The sequence below is a fragment of the Poromitra crassiceps genome, assembly GCF_964638095.1.
Source record: "Poromitra crassiceps genome assembly, chromosome: 13".
NCBI classification, from domain to species: domain Eukaryota; kingdom Metazoa; phylum Chordata; class Actinopteri; order Beryciformes; family Melamphaidae; genus Poromitra; species Poromitra crassiceps.
Window position 1 is genome coordinate 20,537,487 of NC_139644.1, and position 26,827 is coordinate 20,564,313.

The 26,827-nt window shown below is 42.6% G+C and overlaps 2 protein-coding genes across 4 annotated transcripts in view; both read right to left on the bottom strand.

Annotated features, from left to right (window-relative positions):
- Window positions 1–9,570, bottom strand: part of lasp1 (LIM and SH3 protein 1) — a 38,825-nt gene extending 29,255 nt beyond the window's left edge. For both annotated transcript variants that reach the window (XM_083648859.1, XM_083648858.1), the window contains exon 1: window positions 9,275–9,570. In XM_083648859.1, coding sequence (XP_083504985.1) covers window positions 9,275–9,343 — 69 coding nt within the window. In that variant the 5' untranslated portion in view covers window positions 9,344–9,570. The remainder of the gene's footprint in view (window positions 1–9,274) is intronic.
- A 719-nt stretch (window positions 9,571–10,289) lies between these two features.
- Window positions 10,290–26,444, bottom strand: LOC310787171 (plexin domain-containing protein 1-like). Of its 2 annotated transcripts, none has more exons than XM_083648535.1 (14): window positions 26,327–26,444; window positions 15,708–15,877; window positions 15,280–15,423; window positions 13,152–13,221; window positions 12,902–13,024; window positions 12,692–12,810; window positions 12,488–12,587; window positions 12,279–12,380; window positions 12,075–12,156; window positions 11,928–11,988; window positions 11,708–11,834; window positions 11,113–11,145; window positions 10,880–11,034; window positions 10,290–10,788 (listed from the first exon to the last, which is right to left on the bottom strand). In XM_083648535.1, the coding sequence occupies exons 1-14, from the start codon at window positions 26,403–26,405 to the stop codon at window positions 10,669–10,671; spliced, it is 1,485 nt and encodes a 494-aa protein (XP_083504661.1). In that variant the 5' UTR covers window positions 26,406–26,444; the 3' UTR covers window positions 10,290–10,668. The 2 variants fall into 2 exon arrangements, with proteins under 2 accessions (XP_083504661.1, XP_083504662.1); XM_083648536.1 differs by lacking the exon at window positions 26,327–26,444 and adding an exon at window positions 26,169–26,243.
- Between the last annotated feature and the right edge of the window lie 383 nt (window positions 26,445–26,827).

A 26,827-nucleotide genomic window follows, 5' to 3' on the forward strand; every position in this document is an offset into this window, starting at 1 on the left:
TTCCATTTCCTCGAGCTATGGTGGCGGCCATCTTTGGAGGCACATCAGTTTGTCAACTTGTAGTGCAGCAGCAGCGGCAGGCCAGCCAGATATCCCCTTCGTCTATGGTTATATTATCCCCTTCTCAATTCCACAGAGCTGCTCCTAAATCTGTGACAGCAGTAAACCAGGGATTAGCCAGCACTGTCGCGCTAATAGATAAGTGAGAAAATGCTGGCGCTGGAGGGGGAAAGGTGAGCGACTCGGCTGAGCGTGGAGTGGACTTTGATCCTGTCTTTTCCCGGGATAAATATTGACCTTGGGATTCTTCTAGAGAGTGAGCTTGCTGCACTCACTATTTAGCAAACACTTGCTGAACCTCGCCCAACCTGCTAACCCACATTCCACCAGGACAACCTCCCCCGTCGCCCTCCCACAGATCCATGACCCTCTCAGGTGAACAGGGAGTCAAACGCAGGTGGATGCCAAAGGGAGGGAGAGATAGGGGGGAAGAGAGAAGCATGCGTGTGTGTGTGTGTGTGTGTGTGTGTGTGTGTGTGTGTGTGTGTGTGTGTGTGTGTGTGTGTGTGTTGGGGGGGATGGGGGGTTGGAGATAAAGATCCCAAATGAGGATGTGAAAGGCTATGGAGTAGTTGGCCTTATCCAGCTCCAGGAAAGCCTGGCTCGTGGGTACCGAGGCAAGATCTGGCAGTCAGCTGGAAAATGAGGACACTGCAGAGACGGAGCCCTAGAAATAAAACACCCTTAAAAAAAACTGGACTGTCTCCCTGCATCAGTGCAGCTCCAGGGCATATGTGTGTGTGCGTGTGTGCGTGTGCATGTGAGCATGTGAACCATGCATGTGTATGTGTGTGTCGTACAGTATGTAGGCTATGTGTCTCAGTGTGTAGTAGGATGCATGTGTGTCAGTGGGGAGGCGAGGCTGCACTGGAGAGCAAAGCAGGCCCAGGCAGCCTCAGCACCTCCTCTCAGTGAATGTTGGCCTGGACAAAAAGCCTGGAGCTCTGAGAGGCCAACACAACTTCACACACATCAGAGACAGAGAGACTGTTAATGAGACGGACCAGGAGCGTGCACTCACATACTAACTACAGAGACCCATAAGAGACTAGCAAGTCACCCAACTAAACGCATTATTACAATGCTGTGGTGGGCCTGTTGCTTTGAACACTTCCTATGTCAGTCTCTGTGTGTATTTTAAGCAGGGCAGGGCATCAGCTATTTTGGTCCACCAACCACAACAGCAAAACTCGCCAACGGCATTATTTTACAGGACCTCTAGATCATTATCAGAACAGAGACTTCAAACGATGGTTGGTTACAGACCCACAAGTCTGGTGGTAGTGGAAAACCTGCCAGCCACAGTTTAGCCGGATTTGACTGTTGTACATTTTCCACTCTGGTTAAATGGCAATTCCTGGTGATATTATATTCAGATTAAAATGATTATATTATCGACTCAATCTATGGAGCAGGTGAGCTGGATTTGCACGGTTCAGGCAGCACGCTGCTAATCACCAAATAAAACAGAGTTTAGAGCCTCCTAATACTGAAGACAGGCTCCCATAACTGTAGGTCAAATCAGCTTTAATTAAGTTGAATCAATGTTTGGTGTATTTTAGAGGCTGCATTTTCCCAGAATATAAAAGCTGCTGCAGTGTCCCCTTGACTCAGATTTGCTTTTAATAAATACTGGTGAGGGCTACAACTTCAGTAATGATTATACTCTCATTGTTTATTATTTTCTCAATTAATCAATTAATTGTTTGGGCTATAAAATGTCAGAAAATGGTGAAAATGTGGATCAGTATGTTTCCCAAAGCCCAAAATGACGCCCTCAATCAAATGTCTTGTTTTGTCCACAACCCAAAGACATTCAGTTTACTGTCATAGAGGAGTAAAGAAAATATTTACATTTAAGGAGATTTCAACTTTTTTCTGTTAAAAAAGTTAAAATAAATAAACCGATTAACAGGTTATCAAAATAGTTGGCAATTAATTTCATAGTTGACAAACAACTAATTGATTAATCATTGCAGCTCTATAAATACCGGTAAAACACACACACACACACACACACACACACACACACACACACACACACACACACACACACACACACACACACACACACACACACACACACACACAGGGCCTTTACAGTGGATCACTGTGTGTGATAGAGTAGATTCCTGTGTAAGACAGTACATGCCCACAGCACACATCTGGCTGCTACTATTAAGAGGAAAGTACACTCATTAAAGCACGGTGGTTAATTATTGGCCTACCTGATGTCATTAGTTTTTACCCACGGCCAAGGCTTTGTAGTAGGCCAGCAGGCAGACAGTGATTTGATAGGACGAGCTATGCTAGAGTTAGCATGCACTTAACACACATCCTAAACCACTCCAGTATGTGATGTGCACTTTGTAGCACACATACCACTGACCCACCAAAACAGTCCTCACAGAGAAGATCAGAGACACGACTGGAATCGGATGTTAAACCACTAGTGGCTCGTCATAAAAACACCCACATAAAATTCACTTTACATCTTTGTTCAAAGGTCCAATCATGTGACCACGACCACGCCATGTTAGTGAAACTGTCTGTCTTACATCTGATCTCTTTGGACTTCTAGAGGGGGATGAGGAGAATGAAGATTTCCTGTGCTGCTGAGAAAATAGACTAGAGCTGTTAGTGGGGAAAGCAAAGTAACTAGTTCCTTTTTTTCTGACAAAATGTCCAAAGGAGAAGTACCTGAGAGCTCATGGTGGAGTCAGGTGATTTTGACTGTAACAAATGTGTTTCTCTGACTGAGTCATGAGGAGGAGATGACTAGTGGTGTCTGGGGTGCCGATGCCTCACCTCGTGTGGCCTTTTGGACAATGTGAATCAGCTCTCCGAATGGGCAGATCTGGCTAAATATAGGCTAGGGCTGTGCGATTTTGCCTAAAACTAAAATTGACGATTTTTTCTCTCAAAACTCGATTTTCGATTTCGATTTATTATACTATTATACTTCTCTAAACATTTGTTGCCCTGCAGAGCTCTTTTCCCCCCTTTTTTCCATAATTGACAATTTACGCTTTTACTCTGAAGGTAGAACAACTCAACTTCCTGTTTTAGCTTGCCGCTGCTATGCTTAACTTCCTGGCTGTTGCTTGCTAACTTGACACTGGTGGATTTGCGTGTTCCTCCGTGAGATAATTATATTAGTGTCTAAGCGACCACCCGTGCTCGGAGTTATATCTGTACTAGAATAACACAAAGTCACAACAGGAATGCGTGGAACTGCGATAGCAGTTAGCGGGAAATTCAGACACACAGGGACAGGTGAGTCAGCTGAGGCAGCCATGAATACAGCCAATCTATCAGTACTCGGTGGCCTCACGTGTTGTTTTGTTATTATGTGAACTGGCAACGTTTCATCGTCCGGTGATAATGTCTGTGTTCGTGTGCGCGCGTGAGTGTGTTGTGGCAATCGTTATCTTGTAGGCTACAGCCTGCAGTGCAACAAGCTGCTTTTTGGTCGGAGGTGTTGAAATAAGTCCATTGTGCTGCTGTTTTTAGTAGCCAGTATCACAGCCTCTAGAGAGACTTTACACAAGTAGCAGCATGCGTACATGAGAGAGAGCCGCCCCGCGTAACGTACTTACCCTAGTTAAAGTGAAAATTAAATTTAAATTAAAAAAAAAAATTAATTAAAAAAAAAAAAAAAAACGATTTTACGATTTTAATTTTTTTAACATCGTCCTAACTAATTAATTCGATTACGATTCAAAATCGATTAATCGCACAGCCCTAGGCTAGGTACAGAAAAACTGGTGTCAGAGGCAAAGCCTTCCCATTGGTTCACCATCAGACAACAGATGTAGTAACAGAAGACCCACAAACACTGACTGAGTAAGGCTGGTTAGTGGTGACAAACAACCTGTTAGAAGCTAGTGCTGCTGATGTGTAGCATGTTGAGCTACGCTGGGACTGGCTGATCATTCAATATGATTGTTTCTTGTGGAATCCTATTGTGACAATATGGTGAGGATACAGTAACTGTGGGGATAACGTGACAATTCTGCTGTCTAGATTGATAACAAGCACATCAGATAAAAAGGAGAAATACCGTTTGAAGTGGTTGGCTAAATACTGTTACAAAATAAGACACAATTGAGTGGAAACAGTGTTTACTATGACTAAAGCCCCTTTTAGATTGGGCAAAAACCCACTACCGTAGTTATGTTGAGACCACTGGGGCAACTGGGGCTCTTGAGATGACACCACACCACACATCCTGGTCCAGCCTCAGTCTCCTTTGACGCATCTCATTTTCCGAGAACGGACGTCAAGTGTTTCCCACAGGCTGACAATGTACTTTCTTTATGGTCAGGTTATGGTTAATATAACATTTAGTAAGTGGGTTCTGCCTATGTGTCTGTGTCTCTGTCTCTCTGTCTGCGATTGTTGTCCCACATTGTGAGATTGTGATGTCCCTGATGATGTCACAATGTCTGACATCATCAGTGACGTCACTCGAGCAATTGTGATGTCATCGTGTCTATGACATCATCAGTGATGTCACTCGAGCACTTGATGATGTCATCAATGATGGTCACATCACCTATAGTGATGTTATCAGTGATGCGAAGTTGAGCAATTGTGCGCTGCGAATGCCAATAGAGCAGGCGAGGCCACGCAGCAGCCAAGCTGCGGGCGAGGCCGGGACTGTCACTGGAACGCCAGACATGATGTGATTTGTGATGCGCACATTAGACACATTACAGAGTGATTTAGATAAATGTATATACATTGATGAGTGGACGGTCAGGGATGAGTCCAGCCTACAGTATCTATGTGGTCAGGCCAGGGTCAGGGATGAGTCCAGCCTACTGTATCTATGTGGTCAGGGATGAGTCCAGCCTACTGTATCTATGTGGTCAGGGATGAGTCCAGCCTACTGTACTGTATCTATGTGGTCAGGGATGAGTCCAGCCTACTGTATCTATGTGGTCAGGGATGAGTCCAGCCTACTGTACTGTATCTATGTGGTCAGGGATGAGTCCAGCCTAATGTATCTATGTGGTCAGGGATGAGTCCAGCCTACTGTATCTATGTGGTCAGGGATGAGTCCAGCCTACTGTATCTATGTGGTCAGGGATGAGTCCAGCCTACTGTATCTATGTGGTCAGGGATGAGTCCAGCCTAATGTATCTATGTGGTCAGGGATGAGTCCAGCCTACTGTATCTATGTGGTCAGGGATGAGTCCAGCCTAATGTATCTATGTGGTCAGGGATGAGTCCAGCCTACTGTATCTATGTGGTCAGGGATGAATCCAGCCTACTGTATCTATGTGGTCAGGGATGAGTCCAGCCTAATGTATCTATGTGGTCAGGGATGAGTCCAGCCTACTGTATCTATGTGGTCAGGGATGAGTCCAGCCTACTGTATCTATGTGGTCAGGGATGAGTCCAGCCTACTGTATCTATGTGGTCAGGGATGAGTCCAGCCTAATGTATCTATGTGGTCAGGGATGAATCCAGCCTACTGTATCTATGTGGTCAGGGATGAGTCCAGCCTACAGTATCTATGTGGTCAGGGATGAGTCCAGCCTAATGTATCTATGTGGTCAGGGATGAGTCCAGCCTAATGTATCTATGTGGTCAGGGATGAGTCCAGCCTACTGTATCTATGTGGTCAGGGATGAGTCCAGCCTAATGTATCTATGTGGTCAGGGATGAGTCCAGCCTAATGTATCTATGTGGTCAGGGATGAGTCCAGCCTAATGTATCTATGTGGTCAGGGATGAGTCCAGCCTAATGTATCTATGTGGTCAGGGATGAGTCCAGCCTACTGTATCTATGTGGTCAGGGATGAGTCCAGCCTAATGTATCTATGTGGTCAGGGATGAGTCCAGCCTAATGTATCTATGTGGTCAGGGATGAGTCCAGCCTACAGTATCTATGTGGTCAGGGTCATGGTGGATGAGTCCAGCCTACAGTATCTATGTAGTCAGGGTCGTGGTGGATGAGTCCAGCCTATTGTATATGTGGTCAGGGATGAGTCCAGCCTACTGTATCTATGTGGTCAGGGATGAGTCCAGCCTATTGTATATGTGGTCAGGGATGAGTCCAGCCTATTGTATATGAGGTCAGAGATTAGTCCAGTGCACATCCTGGTGACTCTCAGTCCATCGTCAGAAACACACGCTCCGGGAGGCAATGTGAAAGGAGTCAATCACCTATTGTTAGCAGGTTTACCAGCATACATATATATGTATGCGGTCATTTTGAGATAAAAACAGTATATGGATCATATCCGATAAAGCAATGTGTGGGGTAATGTTCTATGAAATGTCATCAACACACAGTTTTAGATGTCAACAGTGCGTGCAGCCCTGCACATTTGAGATCATGTGAAGCACAAAGTGCAGCCACATTCTCTGCTCGAGACGACAGCCCACTAGGCCTCTAATACAAACACACCGTTCACAGGTTATGTGAATCTTGGGAATATCATAAAATGCCTTCCTGCAATTGCTTGTTGTTCTGTGAGTGAAACCACAGGGAACAAACTCATGTTTGGAGCTCAGTGGCATTTCTTGTCTGTGCTGTCAAGGCCTTCACCAACATGCTTCCATGAAGGAAATCACCTCCCAGCGGGAGTTTGTCCAGATTCCTTTGGACTTTTCCCCCTCGACCATCTGCAATGGTTTGCTTTCAGCCAGGCACAAACGTATCTATGTGACATGGTCCTACTTGAAAGGAGGTTTGGTGTATGACTGCACAGCCTATAGCAGCATGTACTGTATGTATGTCACAATTAAATATTAATACATCTCATGAAATAATGTAGCAGAGCAGCACTACGTATCGTTTCGCCTGCTAGAAACAAGCCAGCTGATCCAGATCCAGACATAAGAAAAGCAGACAGCACACAGATACATTCTCACAGAGAAGATAGTCTCAATGAGAGATGAGCTTTGGGCCTAAAACACTCTAACTAGATCTATCAATGTATCCCCAAGTACATGCTTGTTGCATGTTACAAATGGTTATTCATTTCAAAGTGACACAAATACTTCATCACAAGTCCTACACACATCCGCCCTCTCTAAAACATTAACCTCACGATGATGATGTTTGATTATGTTGAGCCGCCTATGTTTGATTAGTATGGCTTGCATATTATGTAATATAAACAGTGGATAAAACCGGTCTCTCCTTCCAAGTTTTATTGGCCCAATTTCAACAGCTGTCATCAGCTGACTCGGGCTACAAAAAAGCTATTTCGGTGGTACTGAGCCCAACACTGTTAAATCTGACCCAACAAATGTGCAGCTCTGTGCCTCTTAATACCTACAACAAAACATTTTAACTACTGAAAGGAAGCAGCATACGTAGACACAGCCTTCATCAGCAAAAGCCAACGACCAAAATGCACTTCCTGTCTGTACACGTGCTCGGCTGCCCGCTCGCTCTCTGCCGGGCCCTGCCCTGCCCTAGTGGAATGCGGGTTGACAGACAAACAAGCCTCTGTGGCTCGCCCTCTTCCCAGAAGACCATTACAGAGGAAGAGCATCAGGTAAAAAGGTATTGAACCACTATGAAAACCACTGCACTGGACTCCCCTGCTGTCACCTGGGCTAGGCTAGCACATGGAAAAGTCCCCGGCTAATCTGGCCTCCTCGGCTGCTTTAAACACAGGAGGAGGGCAGCCAGTGCCACAGAGAGGGAAGAGGGGAGGTTGTTTTGGTCTTGAGAGGGGGAGCACTGATGCGTAATGGCAGCAGAGGCAGACGTTGCTCTCCTGTGCTCGCTTCAGAGCAGGGAGACGGCACAGCAGCAGGCCTCTGACAGAGCACGTTTTATGGGAGTGTCTGTCTGCTGGAATGCGCCCTGCTTCAGGCACAGATTCCACAGTGCATTCGGGCTCTCTACCGGTGGCAGTTCGGTTCCCATCAATGCTCCTGACATACTAAAGCATTAATTGTATTTGAGGGTTTCTCTGATCATTTATGCATGTAGGAGCACGCTGAAGCAAGTATACAAATAGATTCCAGTCCGGGTGCACTTTGGGAAGACAAGTCACTGTGCATTCAAAAACACATACATGCAGCAGAGCACAAACCAATCAAGTGTTGATGCCACTTAAGATAATGTGCTTTGTGCACTCTTCTCTTTCCCCACATGCTCCATCTGTCAACGCCAATAGATACGAATCTCCAGACAGGGATTGATTCTCAGTGGCTATTTGGATTCCATTAGATACATTATCTACGTGCCCCCAGCACTGCTTCATGAGCAACATAAACATTTCTATTCCTGTCCCAACAAAGGCAGACACCACCCACTTCTTCTTGAAAGAAATGCAGTGTTTAGTGTATGAGCTGTATTGTATCACGGTTATTGGGAGGTTACAGTGTGACGGGTGACAAAAACACATCACATGTTCCCCTTCTTCACCTGAGTTCAGGGGGTCTACCTCAGATAGTTGTGCTGTGTGTCAGCCCCTGTCTCATGGTCGCGACCACCTGAATGAGTGACCTCTGCAGACAGAGGGAGCATGGTTCAAATTGATGCGATTACCACCTTGACTGAGATTACGATACGTTACTGCTTTGCAAATTGTTACATCTCGGCTAATCACCTCCGACTGGGATTAACCAGTGAATTGGACACGTGTCCACAACTGTCCCAAACAGTATTTTACATGAAACGCGTGATTAGGGAAACACTTAGGGAATGCAGGGATTCATTAACTATAATTTACTTGACATTTGAAGTCCAAGCAATATCCCTTAAACCTGCACTACGTCTCCCAAGAAGGGGAACGTTGGTTAACGTTATCAATTCACTTGCAGCAAGCAGTGGTGCCAGAGTCCGGGCCCAGACATGCAGGCTTGGCTTTCGAAAGCGTAGTGGAACAGTCGTTTAGATTGTCTTAATATATGACATATAAGGTGCTCTTTGGGTTAAAATGTACTGATATCCAGAGTTAAAATCCGTCTCCAGGATATGGAGACAATTGTGTTTCCAGTACGCGTTGTGGTAACGTTAGCGCCTTGGAAACGTTAGCTAGCTGTTAGCTAGAACCTCTGATAGCTCGCCTAGCTAGCGAGATACCTGTCCTGTGAGGCGTTCAATTCATTCACAAAAACTGGGTAAGGTGTAATTTTGATGGGATAAAAATAACGTAAGGTAACGAGAGGCACAACGTTTCAAGCAGTTGTTTTCGACGACAGTAGTCCGAAGTAAGACAATGTTCTCATCTTCTTACCTTGTCCAGGCAATTCACTTTTTCCGTGGGGTAAACGACTCGATTACATCTGCCACACAACGGATTCATGTTTGAGGAATGCTCTTCTAGCTAGCTAGCGCAGAAACAGGCGATGGAAACGATACTGCTGATATATGCTGTCCAGTATTTACTTTTAAAAACTAGCTATAGAAAACGAATACGATCACTAGCAAAACGACACTAATCTAGTTGTATCAAATCCGAATGATTGTTGTTGTCGTTGTAACCGCACAGCTGGCTGTCAGTCTACTAACCAGACACGGAAAGCGCGATCCCGCTGCCCCTCTCCCTCCAGCTGCGCGCTCCCGAGGAGAAAGGAAGCGGGGTGGCAGTGGGAGGTTCGTTTTTTCCTGGGAGGATTTCATGATTTGAGAGAAGAGGTTAAGCATTTACATGTTTACATTTGATTGATATTCAAATGCCACTGTTTCAGCTATTCATCAGTAGCAGTTTTTCAGTTTGAACGAATCTATCCTCAGTGGATGTCCACATGTCTGGTTAATGTGCACCACCTGTGCCTGCATAGCAAACTCATGTTATCATCAACGATTGATTATTGCTGTTTTGGGGCTTTCGTGTAAACGAACCAAAACGGTGATCTCAAATCACATTTTTGCACATCTGCCACGTTCACGGCATGTCCAACTTGATGTAAGTCATACATTTGGTCAGGGCGCCATCTGCCGTCAGAAGAGTGGTACTATATCCCCATGTCACATTTTCTGTTCTTTTCCTTTGTGGATAACATAATTGTTTGCCTGCAAAACATTGTGAATTTGCAGTCCAACGATTCACAACATCCAACGACTTACTTTTATAATTAACACATTAATAGGAGCATCAGCTATCATACAAACATAAGTCTTGCTAACTAGAGAACCAATGACCCTGAAAGGGAAGGAAGTAGCACATTACTGGAAAAGAAAAAGTGGAACTTGAAAGATCAACTGCACAATGAAAAACACTGGGGTTTTAAACTGAAGCACACCCACATCTTTATACTTGTATGCTGTGATACACTGTTGTTAATGTATTTTCCAAGATTGTCCAGATAGTGGCATGCCTTTCACAGTTCATTGTAGTTGCATCGTCCTTATTCCCTTATGAAAACAGTTCAAACGATGGAATGCAACCATCATTTAATCTAGCAGAAATAGGCACTCAAAACAAAATAAATTATAAAAATAACATTCTGCTATCATCTACCCAAGCTATAAAAAATTATTTGACTTTTTGCAATGGAAAGATGTGCACCTTAAAAAATAACTATCACAATTGAATGTGAATGTTTAATAGGTTTAGGGAAGTCTACAGTAAGCAGCCAGTTCAATGCAAATATCTTTGTTCCTTTCAAGTTTTTGCCGTCCATCTCTTCAGCATGGCCCAGCTTCCACAATGCTCTCTTTCTCATGGCCCTCTCCTTCCATTTCTGTGTAGCCAGCCTGGAAACCTTGCTTCTGGAACTTCAAGGATGGCCAGTAGCTCTTGCGTCGCTGAATAAATGAAGCACACAGAAGATATGTTTGAGCAAAGCTTGAAAACACGGGCAGACTTGGACAACAGCTTGGTTGTTGCAACGCTCACCTGGACGAGGTAAAGTGGCGTTGTGGCATGATGGTGGTTAATGTAAAGTGCCAACAGTATCAGAGCCAAGATTAACACCACAGCAGCCACCACACCTGCTATCACGCCTGTGTTAGCCATCCCTCCGCTCGGCCTCGGGGGATCTGTCTTCAGATCTGCCGTAAAACAAATACACATGGTCAAAATCCCATCACACAGCTCCATAGTAATATTTCAAGCAAGTATTAACTCACCATTGTCATTCAGGATGTGATGTTTGGCGTTATCTGGAGCCAAACAGAAAACAAATACACCGGCATTTCAAACTTCAAAGTATCAGACTATTATTTTTATTTTTTTTATTTTTTATTTTTTATTTTTTTTACAGAGTATCAAAATTTACCTTCACACAGAAATATTCCAAAGTTGAATTATGTTAAATATGGAGTTCATTAAGGTGCTGTAAGTGATTCTGGAGAAGGGTTTGAGTCGAAGTAGTTAAATACTGATGCTTTTGGTTGGTGGTCCGATCCAGAACACCAACCCAAAGTGTCAGTATTTGACTACTTGGGAATGAGAACCGTGTTGACTCATTCCTCTTTGTGGAGTTCTCTCTCCTGATTGGATAAAACAGGATGGGATACCAGAACAGTTCATATTCTGTTTACTGCAAAGCAGGGTGAGCGGAAACCCATGTTACTGACCAAACACTCTATATCAGTGATGGCTGTCGGAATACAGAGCTATTTAACACTTATTTCACACCAAAATATCACTTACAGCTGCTTTAACTTTGCATTGTACTGACAGTATAGCCTCCCACAGGCACACAACTCAACACAGCCTCACCATCAATTTCACAGCCATTTTGGAGCGGAGTCAAAGGGGTTACGGCCTCAAACTCTGGTGTGACAGAGGGAGCGATGGAGCTGTCAGGGCCATCCCTGGAGTAATCCTCACAGGTCACATCTTTGCTCTTTCCACATACAATAGAAAAGATGAATGGGCTTCAATTCTGACATGTGAAATAATAAATCAACGGCTAGTTATTCATCACATCCAGCTGTACCTCTTCTGAACAGGCATAGTCCAGCCATTCCTGTCTGTGTCTGTCCATGCCATCCGAACATCTAAAACACACACAAGATGCACTTTAACAGGAGTTCAAACATGCATCTCATTATTTACATGTGCGTCTGCAGACTGAGCTACTCACCTCTGGAGGACATGGCACCAGCTGCAGCCAGAGGTTTGGTTGGAGGAGAGGCAGAGCTCACAGCTGTCGTGTTGCAGGCAGGCTGAGCCAGGTGAACAGAGAGAGACAAGAGAATTGAGAATTGATTCTTTGAGTGGCGATGGAGGCTAATACTGTATGTTGAAAACGATCCCTTTTGAGGACATATGGAGCAGGACCACTTACTAGGCAGTGCAGTAAACTCAACGGCAGAGTTGTTGGTGATCTTTGTAGTATTGATCTCAATGCGATGGTACTCAAAAATTGTCCTTTGTTGGGCATCTGCATCTGAGATATCACATGATTATAGCATGTCTGAAGATTCTCACAGGGGAAGAATGATCAAGTCGTTGGATGATGGAGCTAGTGGAGGACGGAACAATATTATTGCTGACCTGGTGATTGAGTAGAAGACAACGCGACCATGAAGGCATCAGACAAACCTGCCTTCACCAGATGCTGAGCTGAACCAATCACCTCCACCGACAGAGGAATCTGGACATGCACGGAAAAACAGACAATTATGAGAGCGAAGACTTTACAAGCAGGTTTTTTGAACGACAATATACTGTAGGTGCAGAGTGGAGGCGGGGTCTCACATCCCGGTAGCTGAATGTGATGGTTCCTGTTTTGTAGAGCGCAGCCTGGAAGGTGAACGCCCCCTCTGACTCTTTGCCCTGGAGTCTGACCCGCTCCCACTGTACCACAAACACCTCACCTGAGGAAAGCAAGTCACACAAACAAATTCAGACATTTTGAGAAACATTTTGAGAAACAAGGACATGTCCACATATCAACTGTTAGCTTACCATTGTCCAGGTATTGCACAGTGGATTCTTTGGAGTAGCTGGGGTCAAAATTGGCCATTAGTGGGGCGATGTACTGTGTCGCCGTCAGCATGCGGTGAGTCACGTCCCCCATGAAAATAAACCCTGAAAATGGCCAGATGGAAGAATATGTAAGACTTGAGTAAGACGTATTTAGCTGAACTAACAAGTTCACAACATTGTGAATATGTGCACAAAAGGTCAGGGAACATCTGCCTGAAAAGAAATGTACCTCCTGTTGCTATGGTAATCTGCCTCAGGTAATGTCCATAGAATGGGAAGTCAAACGACAGAGCGACCCTCTGGAAAGGGACAGAGAGAAAGACAGATGGAGAGAGAGATTTCATTATGTATATTTATACATACAGAGAATTAAGCTTATTTCTCTTCAAAAATACTTTTAATGCAGTGATATTTATTGTAGCTATTATAATGATAATGATAATAATAATTTATTCAAACATCATGGACTGTCTATTCATAATAGGCTCAACAGTGCAGCAGATGGCAGACTCCTGTTTGAACTCATAATGCCGTCCCACAGTGTCCTAATGGTCAGCATAATTTCTTGTCAGTTCAGACACAGGAGGAGGCAGACAGCAGGGTGGGATGGGCTAAAGAGCTGACAAAGAGGCTCAAATCAGTGGGATAGGCCATTGTTGGACTTTGTGTCATAGAATTGGATTGAATTTAATGGACAAAAACACCAGGTTTAGTAACAATATTCCCTTAGATGACTATTCCGTTCTTATTTATCAACATAATGAGGGGGCATCCGGATTTGAACCGGGGACCTCTTGATCTGCAGTCAAATGCTCTACCACTGAGCTATACCCCCACCTGTCAGTTTGTTCACAGGTCCTACCTTTGAAAACAAGGGTGTGTACACATTACTATGTACACTTACAGGCTCTGGCTCAATCTTTCTCCTATTATTTGAGTATCACCTCTGAGAGTCTGCAGTCTGATGTGACCACTTTGCACTGTTAGCTGGCTTGTAAGCAAGTGAATAAACCCACAAAAATGTTACTACCTTTATAACCAGATATCAATAATCCCCGCTTCTCCAACTGAGTAACCATGATCCATAATATTCAATTTCCACTCTGAGAATTCTGGCTTTTCTCTGTCAATGTTTAGCTGTTGTTTTGTTTGTTTGTTTGTTTATTTGTTTTTCCCCTCACCAGTATAAGAGGATTCATTTCCTATGCCTGATCCACCACAACTTACCCTAGCAAAGGTAGATCTACATATTACGTCAACGCTGAGGAAGGCGATAGCTGAAACGCGTCCATTGCTGCTGGCCTGATCCAGTTTTATTATTAAAAAAAACTAAAAGGACATTGAGAGTACTGGCCCATTTTCTTTTTCTGCAGTTTTGTTTGGCCTTGCACTTTATTTGTTTTTTGGATTGACTGTGCTCGCATTTAGTGAGTTTGGACAGATCTACATATTAAACAGCCTTGTTGGATAAACAGTACAAGGTCAAAGCTTAGGCAGGTGCTGACAATCTCTGGTGGGACTGTAGCTGTTGGCCTATATCTGCTCAGGTTCCACGGTCCCTTGGCTCCCCAAGCTGTGTTTCAGTGTGAATTCCCTCCTAGTTTGTTCTCCTTCAGATAAGACGTAGAGACAAAATAACCTCTGACAAAAATCAATAAGCTGTCTGTGCACTCTTACAGTAAGTGCTGCTGCCAGACATTTTTAGCACTTGGTTATGGATGTTGCCAAACAGAATATCTCTGAATACACTGGCCAAGCTTCATCTATTTGTTTGTGATTTTGTCAAGACATAGCATGACAATGAAGTTACCATTGTCTACACGCCTCTGCCTCAAGAAAGTGCATTAACACATTTGCTTTATTCTAACAGCAGTTTTAACTGTGTCAAGAGAACCACCATTGCATAACTCTGCAGCAGCTGTCCTTCAAATTTTGAATATCTGAAGAGTTCATCATAGGTATTTAAGTTCCATCCAGCTGGTTGTGTACATGCTGCATTTCTGTACACAGCTAGGGGGCACCCAGCATTAAACTAGGGACCTCTTGCTCTACCACTGAGCTATAGCCCGAGCACTCAAAAGAGTAGAATGTGTTGTTACTCTGGTAAATGTCACAAACAAATCCAAGAAAAAGTATTTGTGAAAGCAAGTTTAGAATTAATTCACAAAGCGAGAGAGAGAAGAGAAAGAGAGAGAGTATGTGTGCATCTGTGTGTGGGTGTGTGGATGTGGATGTGTGACGTGTGTGTGTGTGTGTGTGTGTGTGTGTGTGTGTGTGTGTGCGTGCGTGTGTGTGTGTGTGTGTGCGTGTGCGTGTGCGTGTGTGTGCGTGTGCGTGTGTGTGTGTGCGTGACTCACCGCAGCCTGTTTGTGTGTATTGGACAGAATGCCATGCACTCTGACTTGGCCATGCTGGAGGTCGCTCATGTCCACCCACAGTTCATGCGTGCGTTGGTCCTCAGGGCCGAAACTGCGCCACGTGTAATACCTGCCAGAATCCTCCTTACACACACCCAAACACAGAGGAAGGGAAGAGACACATGTCCACAGAGTAGATTAGAGATTGTAATACTGCGGTTGCGTTCAGAGAGTGTGTCACAGATGAGGTAAAGGCACATATCATCACGCCTTTCTGCAAGTGAGAAAGTAAGTCAAATTCACTTTCCGAAAGAGGGCAGTGCTCAGCTCCAACTAAAACAAATCCAACGGTGTTAAAGAGAGAAGAAAACAGAAATGCCACAAACCATTAGAGCCATGCAGTGCAGAGCCTCTGGTGGCGCACTCACCACTAAGCGTGTCATGTTGTCTGGCAGGGTGTTGATGGTCAGCCCTCCACCAGGTGGCACCGCCCGGCCAATCCTCCCGCGGCCCGCAGACGACCTCTGAGCTCTGTGGGCACGGCCGCCAGCGCTGGATGAGTCCTCATAATGCTGCCAGTCCACACTGTACCCATGGCCTGTCCAGAATATAACATCAGGTCAGGTTAGTATGTTCTGCCTCTAAAAACACATGAAGTGAGATGCGTTAACGTTTTAACAGTAATGGTGGCATGTGATGCAGTGCAAACATCTGTACTGCTGTGAGCAATGATGGGTTTCACCTTCTGAACCCGTGGGTTTCTGCACTCCCACACGCTTTCCAACAAGAGGAGCATGCAGGCTGAGCTTATTCTTTACCCTGACAGCAGCAAGGACTGCATACGACTGATGCAGATCAACCTTTCCAAGCGTGGAACTAATTACATGGATGCATTTTCTGTGACCCGAGTATGCTTTTGTTTTGACTTAAAATCATTAATTTTACTGAAATCATATCCATTACAGATCTTGTGGCTCTCAGAAACTGGCACAGTCAGAAGAGTAATCTGGCTTTCTTCAAAGTAAAAAACAAAACAAAACAGTTTGAACTCTGCTATTGTACATTTAGCAATACAAGCAAAATGGTTTGGTTCAATTCAAATCAGTCAGTTGAGAAGTTCATTTTCTTCCAAATAAAAAATCAAATAAAAAAAGAGAGAGATTGTGATAAATAGGTTATTATGTCCAGGCTATAAATTATTTAGAGTGAAGGATCTATCATTAGTTTAGTGCACATCTTAAGAGGAAGAAAAAAAACATTATGTAAAGACAACAAAACTAAAATAAAGACAACCAAAACCATTAATATAATGCAGGCCGATACATAAAGGGACAAAAGAAAAAAAACATATACAAAACTAAAAACATAAATGCTAAAGTGGTGAATATGTAAAGAAAGCCGAGTAGCTATAAGATATAACTTATATAAGTGAATTTCAGTTTCAATTTGTAATTTGAATTGAAAGTGAACTGAGCCCAAACATGATAAGCAATATAAGTACAGTATTTGAGATGCTGTCTCACGTTGATCTAATAAATGTTGAGAAATTCGATCTCATCGCCTCTTTTCTTGTCATCTTCTGTATTTGGCTCATGGATGCAGCATCTTCTGCATCTTCTGAGCTACAGGCTAACACTGTGTATCTTACATCAGAGGCATGAAGGTGATCGAGAACAGAGCGATGAAAGACGGGGAGAAGATGGAGATTCAGGAGATGCAAAGAGGCCAAACACATCGCTGAGGAGGCTGACCGCAAATATGAAGAGGTACCAGCAGCACAACTCAGATGAATGAGGTTGTTCGGCTAGTGCAGCGGTAGGCTCTTGACACCTCAGACGCTACACTATCATTCTTTTGAAGTTGCACAAAAAAGATCACATGTAACTTTCTCTTTTTGAAAAGGTAATTTGCTACATTACTTTTAGATTTTAACACCACTACTTTCACTTCTACTTATGTAAAATATCAGCAGAGCAATAATACTTCTAGTAGGCCTACATTGTCGTAGCCTAATCCTAATCCAAAACATTTGAAATGGTATTTTTATGCAGACAATATGAAAAATGCTTCCATTTGTAGCTCAATTCTCAGCCACAAACGACAAGCTGCTTTTGAAATGGTCAGTTGACGCTGGTGTTGAATGTAGATAAAAGCTGTGTAAATGATTGTTAGTGGTGTTGCAATAAAAGTCAATTCATACAAACATTGTAACCGCATAGTAAGCAATGTGAGGTAGGTAGGTTTTATTGTTTATAAAGTTTTATTGTTTATAAAGATGTGGGTGTTGTTTTAATTGATGACTGTCTTTCTTTCAAGCCAATATTGGAAGCCACACACTGAAAGGGTTACTGTAGTTGATGTTAGGATGTTAGGATAGAGAGTGGAAAATGAAAGTCTGCTACTTTTACACCTGTCCTGGACTTATACATGGACTTTGGCATCTCTGTCATGTGGCCTCAGTCACAAAACATTAATTTCGGACTTTCAAAGCTAAGGTTAGCAATAAAATCTTTAAAAAGCGGATTTGCATGGACAATGATTTATGGGGGCTGGACAACAAGCTACCCTATCAATACATGATGACACAAAGGCATGAACAACTTCTGCCAACTAATTTCTGGCAGCCTGTTGTTCAATATTAGTTTCCAGTTTGCCAAGGTATCATTATAGCCCAATAAATGTGAAAGATGCGTTAGTTAGGCCAAATATAACAAGCTCGGGTTATCTTCATTCAGTTGAAGAATGTTTTGAAACATTGAACATTGAAGTGAACAGCATGAACATCATGCCATGGTCAGCTCCGGTGCTTTCCGCCGGGCCTGGCTGGTGTTGAGCAGATTAAACTGAGCAGGGTATACTCCACCGGGTCTTCTCTTGGCCCGGCCGGCTGTTACTGCCCACGCTCAAACCCCTATACATGATGCATGTAAGTTGCATCTTTGTTCGCGCTTGTTTTGTTCACTTTGGCATTTGCTGGTGGTTGTACAGATAAGGTGTCAGCATCGAAAGTGGCTCACCAGACGCCAGTGATGTGCAGAGACATGTTGGGGAAGGACTGCTCATGTGAAAAATAAGGGCACCCCCCCCAAAATAGTTGCATACAATCACCTGTAAAACAGTAAAACAGGGGGTAAAACAGGGGGTGTAAACAGTCATCTGTAAAAAAAAAAATCACTATGGCATTGGCAGTAAAGAGCACAGATTTGCATGAACACAACTTCCCGTTGTGTTCACCAGCTCTGGTGGACATAACTGAAGTCAGCATGCCAACTCTCAACTTGTGACATCTGTGTCATTGTGTTTTGTGATAAAACTACACATTTTAGAGTGGCCTTGTATTGTGACCAGCCCAAGGCACACACACCTGTGCAATAACCATGCTGTTGGATCAACATCTTGATCTGACACACCTGTCAGGTGGATGGATAATTTTGGTAAAGGAGAAATGCTCACTAACACAGATTTCAACAAATTTGTGAACAAAGTCTGAGAGAAGCCCTTTGTCTGTCTTAGATTATTTATTTATTTGTTGTTCAACGCATGAAAAACGAGAGCAAAAACAAAAGTGCTGCGTTAAACATTTATGTTCAGTCTTCTATATTTGGGCACTCATTCCATTCGTTTAACTACATTTGTAGTGGGGAAAAATAAAAATAGACGTGGTATGCACAACGCATATGACTTTGCATTGTAAATCAGACAAAGGAATGCTGATTTATTTTTGGTAGCCTACTCAAATTTAATTGTGATGTATGAATCCAGCATTCTCCATAGAGGCTTGACTGTGCAGAATCAAACACATTCTGCCAGTCCAGATTGAAGACATGCTAGTTTGAAACGGATTCATAAAATGAATACAAAAATCAGAGTTAATTAAAGATGGGTTGGGGGTGACTAATGTAGGCGTTTGCACATTCAGTAACCAGTTTTGTGACAAAACTGGTTGTTGATGTTGATGGTGTGCAAAACCTCCCAAGACTGAAATGACTTCCTAGGGGAGAAGGGCGTGGCAAACCGGGGTGCCAGGAATGATGGTGTGGCTACAAAAATGAACTCCCACCCAGCAGCGAACCCACATTGTGCACAACAATGTGACACCTAGTTGGTTTCAAAATGGACAGAGGAGCCCAGGACACACCAGAGGAAGCCATAAGTGCTAGGCTGCTGAAACACAGAAGCTTCACAGTTGTTCTTCTGCACTTTGTGAAGTATAATCTAAACTGACAACAGAGACCCTCCTTGCATGCAGATGTTTCTTGTACCTCCCTCTTCTACTTTTACTATCCAGTCCTAATTCTACTTTTACTATCCAGTCCTAATTCTTTTACTATCCAGTCCTAATTCTACTTTTACTATCCAGTCCTAATTCTTTTACTATCCAGTCCTAATTCTACTTTTACTATCCAGTCCCAATTCTACTTTTACTATCCAGTCCTAATTCTACTTTTACTATCCAGTCCCAATTCTACTTTTACTATCCAGTCCCAATTCTACTTTTACTATCCAGTCCTAATTCTACTTTTACTATCCAGTCCTAATTCTACTTTTACTATCCAGTCCCAATTCTACTTTTACTATCCAGTCCTAATTCTACTTTTACTATCCAGTCCCAATTCTACTTTTACTATCCAGTCCTAATTCTACTTTTACTATCCAGTCCCAATTCTACTTTTACTATCCAGTCCTAATTCTACTTTTACTATCCAGTCCTAATTCTACTTTTACTATCCAGTCCCAATTCTACTTTTACTATCCAGTCCTAATTCTACTTTTACTCTCCAGTCCCAATTCTACTTTTACTATCCAGTCCTAATTCTACTTTTACTCTCCAGTCCCAATTCTACTTTTACTATCCAGTCCTAATTCTACTTTTACTATCCAGTCCTAATTCTACTTTTACTATCCAGTCCTAATTCTACTTTTACTATCCAGTCCTAATTCTACTTTTACTATCCAGTCCCAATTCTACTTTTACTATCCAGTCCCAATTCTACTTTTACTATCCAGTCCTAATTCTACTTTTACTATCCAGTCCTAATTCTACTTTTACTATCCAGTCCCAATTCTACTTTTACTATCCAGTCCTAATTCTACTTTTACTATCCAGTCCCATTTCTACTTTTACTATCCAGTCCTAATTCTACTTTTACTATCCAGTCCTAATTATACTTTTACTATCCAGTCCTAATTCTACTTTTACTATCCAGTCCCATTTCTACTTTTACTATCCAGTCCCATTTCTACTTTTACTATCCAGTCCTAATTCTACTTTTACTATCCAGTCCTAATTCTACTTTTACTATCCAGTCCTAATTCTACTTTTACTATCCAGTCCCAATTCTACTTTTACTATCCAGTCCTAATTCTACTTTTACTATCCAGTCCCATTTCTACTTTTACTATCCAGTCCTAATTATACTTTTACTATCCCGTCCTAATTATACTTTTACTATCCAGTCCTAATTATACTTTTACTATCCAGTCCCATTTCTACTTTTACTATCCAGTCCTAATTATACTTTTACTATCCAGTCCTAATTATACTTTTACTATCCAGTCCTAATTCTTTTACTATCCAGTCCTAATTCTTTTACTATCCAGTCCTAATTCTTTTACTATGCAGTCCTAATCGAAAATGGACACACTATAACTTAATCCTTTCTCTATGCATTTTTGCAGATGTTCGTTGTCTAGTAGGATGTGGCTCGAATATGCAGCCTTAACTCAGTTTAGAGCTTTTCACGATTGAAAGCAGAAACGGCACAAATCATTAAGAGAAACAATTCTCCTTCGTCTTCGTTCGTGAGTGTGGGAGCTGGGAGGGGAACAAGTGGCAGTGTGCCAAAGCCACACAATTCAGGCTGTATACAACACCGGCAATGCTGGAAGTAACTAAATATATTTACTCTCATTACTGTGAGTAGCTTTTTGTATGCACTAGGCTTACTTGTTTTGTTTTGTTTTTTTAAGTCAGTAGTTCAGTATGTTTTTGCTTGTATTGTACTATACATTTTAAATCACATCCATTTTAGAGTACAGATTTTGTGGCTCTCCATAAGCAATAGAAACTGGAACATCATACATTGTCAAATTGTGGAGCCATTTGCAGTGAACGGTGAGTTAACAAAGAAAGAGAAGCCCTTCACTGTCAGGATTCTGGGCCAAAATATTTGACTGGTCTGGTACTCTAAGGCCTACAAAATTACCCTTCAGCCAGAGGCAGAACTCGCCATCTTCGGCTGCTCTGAGACCTCTCTGGGCTTCCCCACAGCTGTACAACAGTCTCTGACACTGGGGACAACTGTTGCCAAGAAACTAATTCTGAAGGAATGGTCGCCCTCTTCACCTTCTTTCCAAATGTGGTTGACGGACACGATCTCTGTTATAAGGATGAAGATGGCTCAGATCCTTGAGAACCAACTCACTTAAAAAGTTTCTAACTATTTGGGAGCCGTTTCTGGCCTACCTCGAGGTTGGGGGCGGTGGGTGACTTGCCCGGCTGGTTTCTGTTGGACGCCTTGCGTGGGAACCCATGCGCGACATCTCTTACAAGTATATAAGCACCTTATATGGATGGTAGCAGCCCATTATGATAACTGTTGATATATGTATGTTGTTGTTTGTTCCTTTCCTGTGTCTCAGCTTGCTCATTTTTGTTCATATATTGTTAAACTTGAAAATAAAATATTTAAAAAAGAAAGAAGGGAAGAGTAAGCTGGCTTTAATTTGTGCACTGTATGTAATTTATCATTTTAAAATTTTCCAATAAAGAGAATCAAGTTTAAACGCGACTTTTATTAACTCTTTTATTAATTAGATCTAGTAACTTTAACTCTGGGTACATGCTAATGAGCTACCTTTACTTAAGTGATTTTTCACACCAGTAGTAGCTATACCTTTACTTCTACTTAAGTAAAATATCAGCAAAGTAATAATACTGATACTGTGTAGTAGGACATTGTAGGCCTAGTACTTTTTCTGCCACTGGACGTTGGCTGGTGGTTGTTGAAGCCTGCTTGAGTGCATCAAACAAAGCCATGACACTGATGTCTTTCACAGCCATCAAAAGTGCATCAAGCGTAAATTAACCATCGCCTGACGTGACAACCAGAGTGCACTGAGCTCATATGAAGCTTATTATATTTGTTTAGTGAGTTTTTCCCTCCACCCTTCACTTCACTTAAGTCCTGCGTCAATGCGTCCGTGACAGTTAATATGTTAAAAAACCTAGACGTGTGATTGTCGAGCTCCGGATCCGCCCTGTTGTGGCATGAGGTAAGAGCAGAAATGGTGTGTGCAGGCCGAGCTGCTGAGGTCAGATAAACATATCATGGTTGATGTCAAAGTGAGGAGGGAGGGGTGCAGAGTAAATAAAAGTTACGGCTTATCGTGTCAGATCAGCCCATTGGTCTCCAGCAGTAGGCTATTAAAATCATTGGCACAGTACCAAAACAAGGAGATAGGAGTCAGATTGTAGGTTGTCTTACAACCCTCTGTGGGTGTGTGGGTGTGTGTGTGTGTGTGTGTGTGTGTGTGTGTGTGTGTGTGTGTGTGTGTGTGTGTCTCTCTCTCTCTCTCTCTCTCTCTCTCTCTCTCTCTCTCTCTCTCTCTCTCTCTCTCTCTGAAACCATTAAACTAGAGGTCAGAAATAGGAGGAAGGTGGGGGAGGATAGGCAGCCATTGTTTTGTTTGCCAGGTTTACCAGGCCAGAACTGTCATTTTCAGTCTCTCTCAACCATATTCTGTAAGATATGGACCAGCAAAGCACATGGTTTTAACATGGTTTTGAGTTAAATTCATTTGACATCTACTCCAAGGTACTCCAAGGTATCTTAAGACATTTTCTTGGAACGTACCGGTTCCAATTCCAAAATAATAGGAAAAATGTTACACAAAAAAATACAAAAAAAGAACGCCAAAAAACAGAAACCAGTTCTAAAACATTGCTTTTTTTGGATATCTGTATTTGATAAATGAAAGCAGATTTCATCATTTCTTTCTGTGCAACTATTACATTTATTTTTCCACAGTACAAGTATAGGCCTACAAATACACATAAACATAAATCAAATTTGTGTTCTCACTGAAAGAATGCAATATTTTAGATACCTTTCAATACCTTTTGACCTTAAATCTGTAGTGAGACAAAAGCTGTCTCTGCAGCTGTAAGTATGCAGTATTCTTAGACACAAGTTGGTGAGACAGATGTAAAACATACAAAAAAATGTGACTGGTCAAGAACATAGAGACGACCATATGAGGTCTGCACTGAATTTAGTGCAGGCAGGCTCCGTCTGTTTCTGGGTGTAAAGGTATGAACGACTGAGGCAATGACAACAATATAGACACAAAGGATGTCTGTATTGATACTGGATACTGTATTTTGAAAAGTTAATTCCAAATGTAACACACCCGCTAAGACAAAACAGAACACGACATGAGGGCAGACAGTTTTGTGGAGTTAAACTGGACTTCTGTCCAGTTGCTCAAGCAGGCGACACCAAACCACGACATTTTCATGGCTTTTTGGGTGAGCGGTCAGCACAGAGCGGGGGTGCCCGGGCACACCCTTTCCTGAGGGGAGGCTGCAGTAGCTGGCACGGACTCCTGACCATCACCCACACAACGAACGTGCATGGTTGCTTTCAAGGCGTCTGGTGGAATTACAGACGTGGTGTGACACCTCACTTTAATTCATTTTTAAAGAAGTGGAAGTTCAGTGGAAATCCACTTTTGTGTCACAGATTCACAGCGGTTTCTATTTGACACTAGCACCATTTCAGGCCACTCTCCCATATTTTTCAATCTGCCTATCTGCTATAAAATATGAAGAGTTTGTGATATGTCTCTCCACTTTAGTAATGTGTATTCTGGCCAGTAAATGAGTTACTGATATAGAACAGTGACAGATATGGATTTATATTCATTTCATTTCATTTCATTTCATTTCATTTCATGGAATTAGTACTTTGAGAGGAGTAATAATTTCATAAAATCCAAACCACCTGAGTATCTTAAAATGACAAATACGATAACATGAAGCTCCCTCAGAGAGTGGGACAGGGACAGAGACATTTAAAGCAAAACACATATTTTATTCATCATGGTCGAGGCGTAATTGTTATTAAAACAGAGGTGCAGTGATGACCTAACTTTTGTCTGTTATGGTGAAATCCAATCCCCATTCCCCGCATTGGGCTATTGTTTCTACTTTTCACTGTCCGATAAGAGAGATAAAAGCCACAACCCCTCCTGAGTCCTGTTGTACAAATGCTGTTCCAAGTTCCAACAAAAAAAAAATGTTTTTTTTTAAATAAGCTGTTTAGATCTTAACTGTTGAGTTCAGCTTATGTTCTTTCCACTTTACTTTTCCTAAAACATTTCTATGGCTGTCACAAATCCATAAAACCGTTCACAACATCTAACTTCCACTGTGATGCATTGTGACAATAACATCCAACGTAAGATCCCATCTCACCAAACAATGTTTCTCGCTGTTATTTTCTATTCCTTTCCCATTCACGCTATAGCCCCATAATGAGCTGGAGCAGCTTCAAGCTATTTGTTAAGCAAACCTCTCAGCGGGACAGCCAGGGGACAAGATAGAGAAGCCAATGCTGAGGTCATCGCCCGGTGCACAATCCATTTTCATCCCAGGGTTCAGTGTTTTTCTAATCTGCTTGCGAAGCTGTAGATGACTCTCTGAGGGCCGCAGCTCTGTTTTTAACTAAACACGGTATAATGGAGCGTGACAAGCTAGATAAGAGAGCGAACACGGTAATGCAGAGGAGTATATGGAGGGTCAGTATACCCACTGCTGAACCCACTCTGTTGCAAGCAAACATACATGAGTGCATCCTGCATAGCACAAGGAACGATTAATCATTCAACTCCTTTTTTTTCTCCAAGCTGTTTTGAAAGTGTTGCTAGGATTTATCCGGGACAATGTGTACAGTACATGTATTTCCTGTCCTGTAGAATCATGCCAGCAAAAAATAATTTCATCAGGTCAAATATGCAATATAGGGAAAAGTAGTAATGATGATGTTTCTCCATTATCACCAACAGTGCTTTGAATGAAGCTGGTGCAACTGATTGGGAGAGGTTCACCGGAGTGGAAGAGGTGATGGAATTCATTCCAAATGAGTTCTTGAGTTCTTCTTTTGTTTATTTTACATTTAGTTTACGGGCAAATCACTTAAGAACTTTCTTTTAATTTATAATATGTAGGTAATATACTGTATTTAAAGTACACATCTCCACTGCCTCCACAGGCACATAGGGCACACTTGCATCAACATGCACTAACATAATAAAGTAATAAAGTGACTAATCTTAACCCTCTGGCAATTCACTTGGCAAAGCCTCGCAGGATTGTTCCAGACTCTAGACTAGCAGGGAGGCAAGAAGAAGAAAAAGGAAAATCTAAATTTAAACCTGAGCTGGGCTGTTTTGCGGGTTGTTGTTTAGACTCAGTCGCATGCTTGTGGAAGAGGGTATTTTTATGGTACACTTCATTGTAAACTAGGTCAGTCACTTTTCTGCATAAAACAAAAAGGGCATGGCATGCCCATTTGTCGCTCCATAAAGATTCCTGCAGAAGCTGTGTGGTTTACACGGAGTTGGAATAACAGCAGTAGCACGCACTGCTTCCAAGGGCCAATTAATTTAACATGAGCATTATTTAATAATTCATTAACATTTATTATTTGGTCAACTTCAGGGCAAAATGGGCCAATCCATTTATATGAACATTAATTATTTGGTCAACTTCAGGGCAAATGGGCTAATGGGTGCAGCAACCAATCAAATCAAAGTGTGCTCATGCAAAATTTCAATTGACTTCAATTAACCTGGGAGAAAAAGGATGCAAGAGAGGTTGGTCATACCTTTGTAGGCTGAAGCAGCTGTGTGACCTTAAGAGAGTTGAGAGTGGTCCCCATGTGTGGAGGAGGCAGTGCAGGTGAGGTCAGGGGAGATTAATCAATCAATGCTGAAAGACATGATGATGAACAGGGAAGAGTAGTCAAGCAGAGGGGAAGCTCACCTGTTTGCTGTCCAGCCCAAACTCTTCCCAACTCTGTTTGGGAGAGACAGAGGAATAGCATCACCAAACTGAAACACATGTTCAGCAGCAAAAAACAAAAACACAAAGCAAAAACACAGCTTTTTGTCCCTTCTTTCTTCTCTTTCCAAAACAGTTTTCTCCGAGTCCCACTTTCACACTGCTCTTCCTCCCTCAAAATCTCTCTCTCTCTCTCTCTCTCTCTCTCTCTCTTTCTCTCTCTCTCTCTCTCCCCTCACACACCCTGTTCCTGTCTACACCCTCTCTCTCCTCCTCAGCGCTGGTCTTCCATCGCCATGGTGATTGTAATGACACAAAGAGGATCAACCGATGGGGCTTTGCAGCAGGAGAGGATAAATCGTTTCCTCTTGGTGCTTCAAAGGCCCTGGCTGTCCGACTCATGCTCTTTTTTCACTTTTCAAAATCTATAATATATTGTTCTCTCAGAGCCCTAACCCTCTGCCATTCTGACAGATAACCATA

Coding starts and splice junctions, on each gene's coding strand:
- LOC310787171 (XM_083648535.1), bottom strand. CDS start 26,405: ATGTGTTTCAGTTTGGTGATGCTATTCCTCTGTCTCTCCCAAACAGAG. Junction 11,989..12,074: donor TGGTGCCATGTCCTCCAGAG/GTGAGTAGCTCA, acceptor TGTGTGTTTTAG/ATGTTCGGATGGCATGGACA. Junction 11,835..11,927: donor ACTATGCCTGTTCAGAAGAG/GTACAGCTGGAT, acceptor GTATGTGGAAAG/AGCAAAGATGTGACCTGTGA.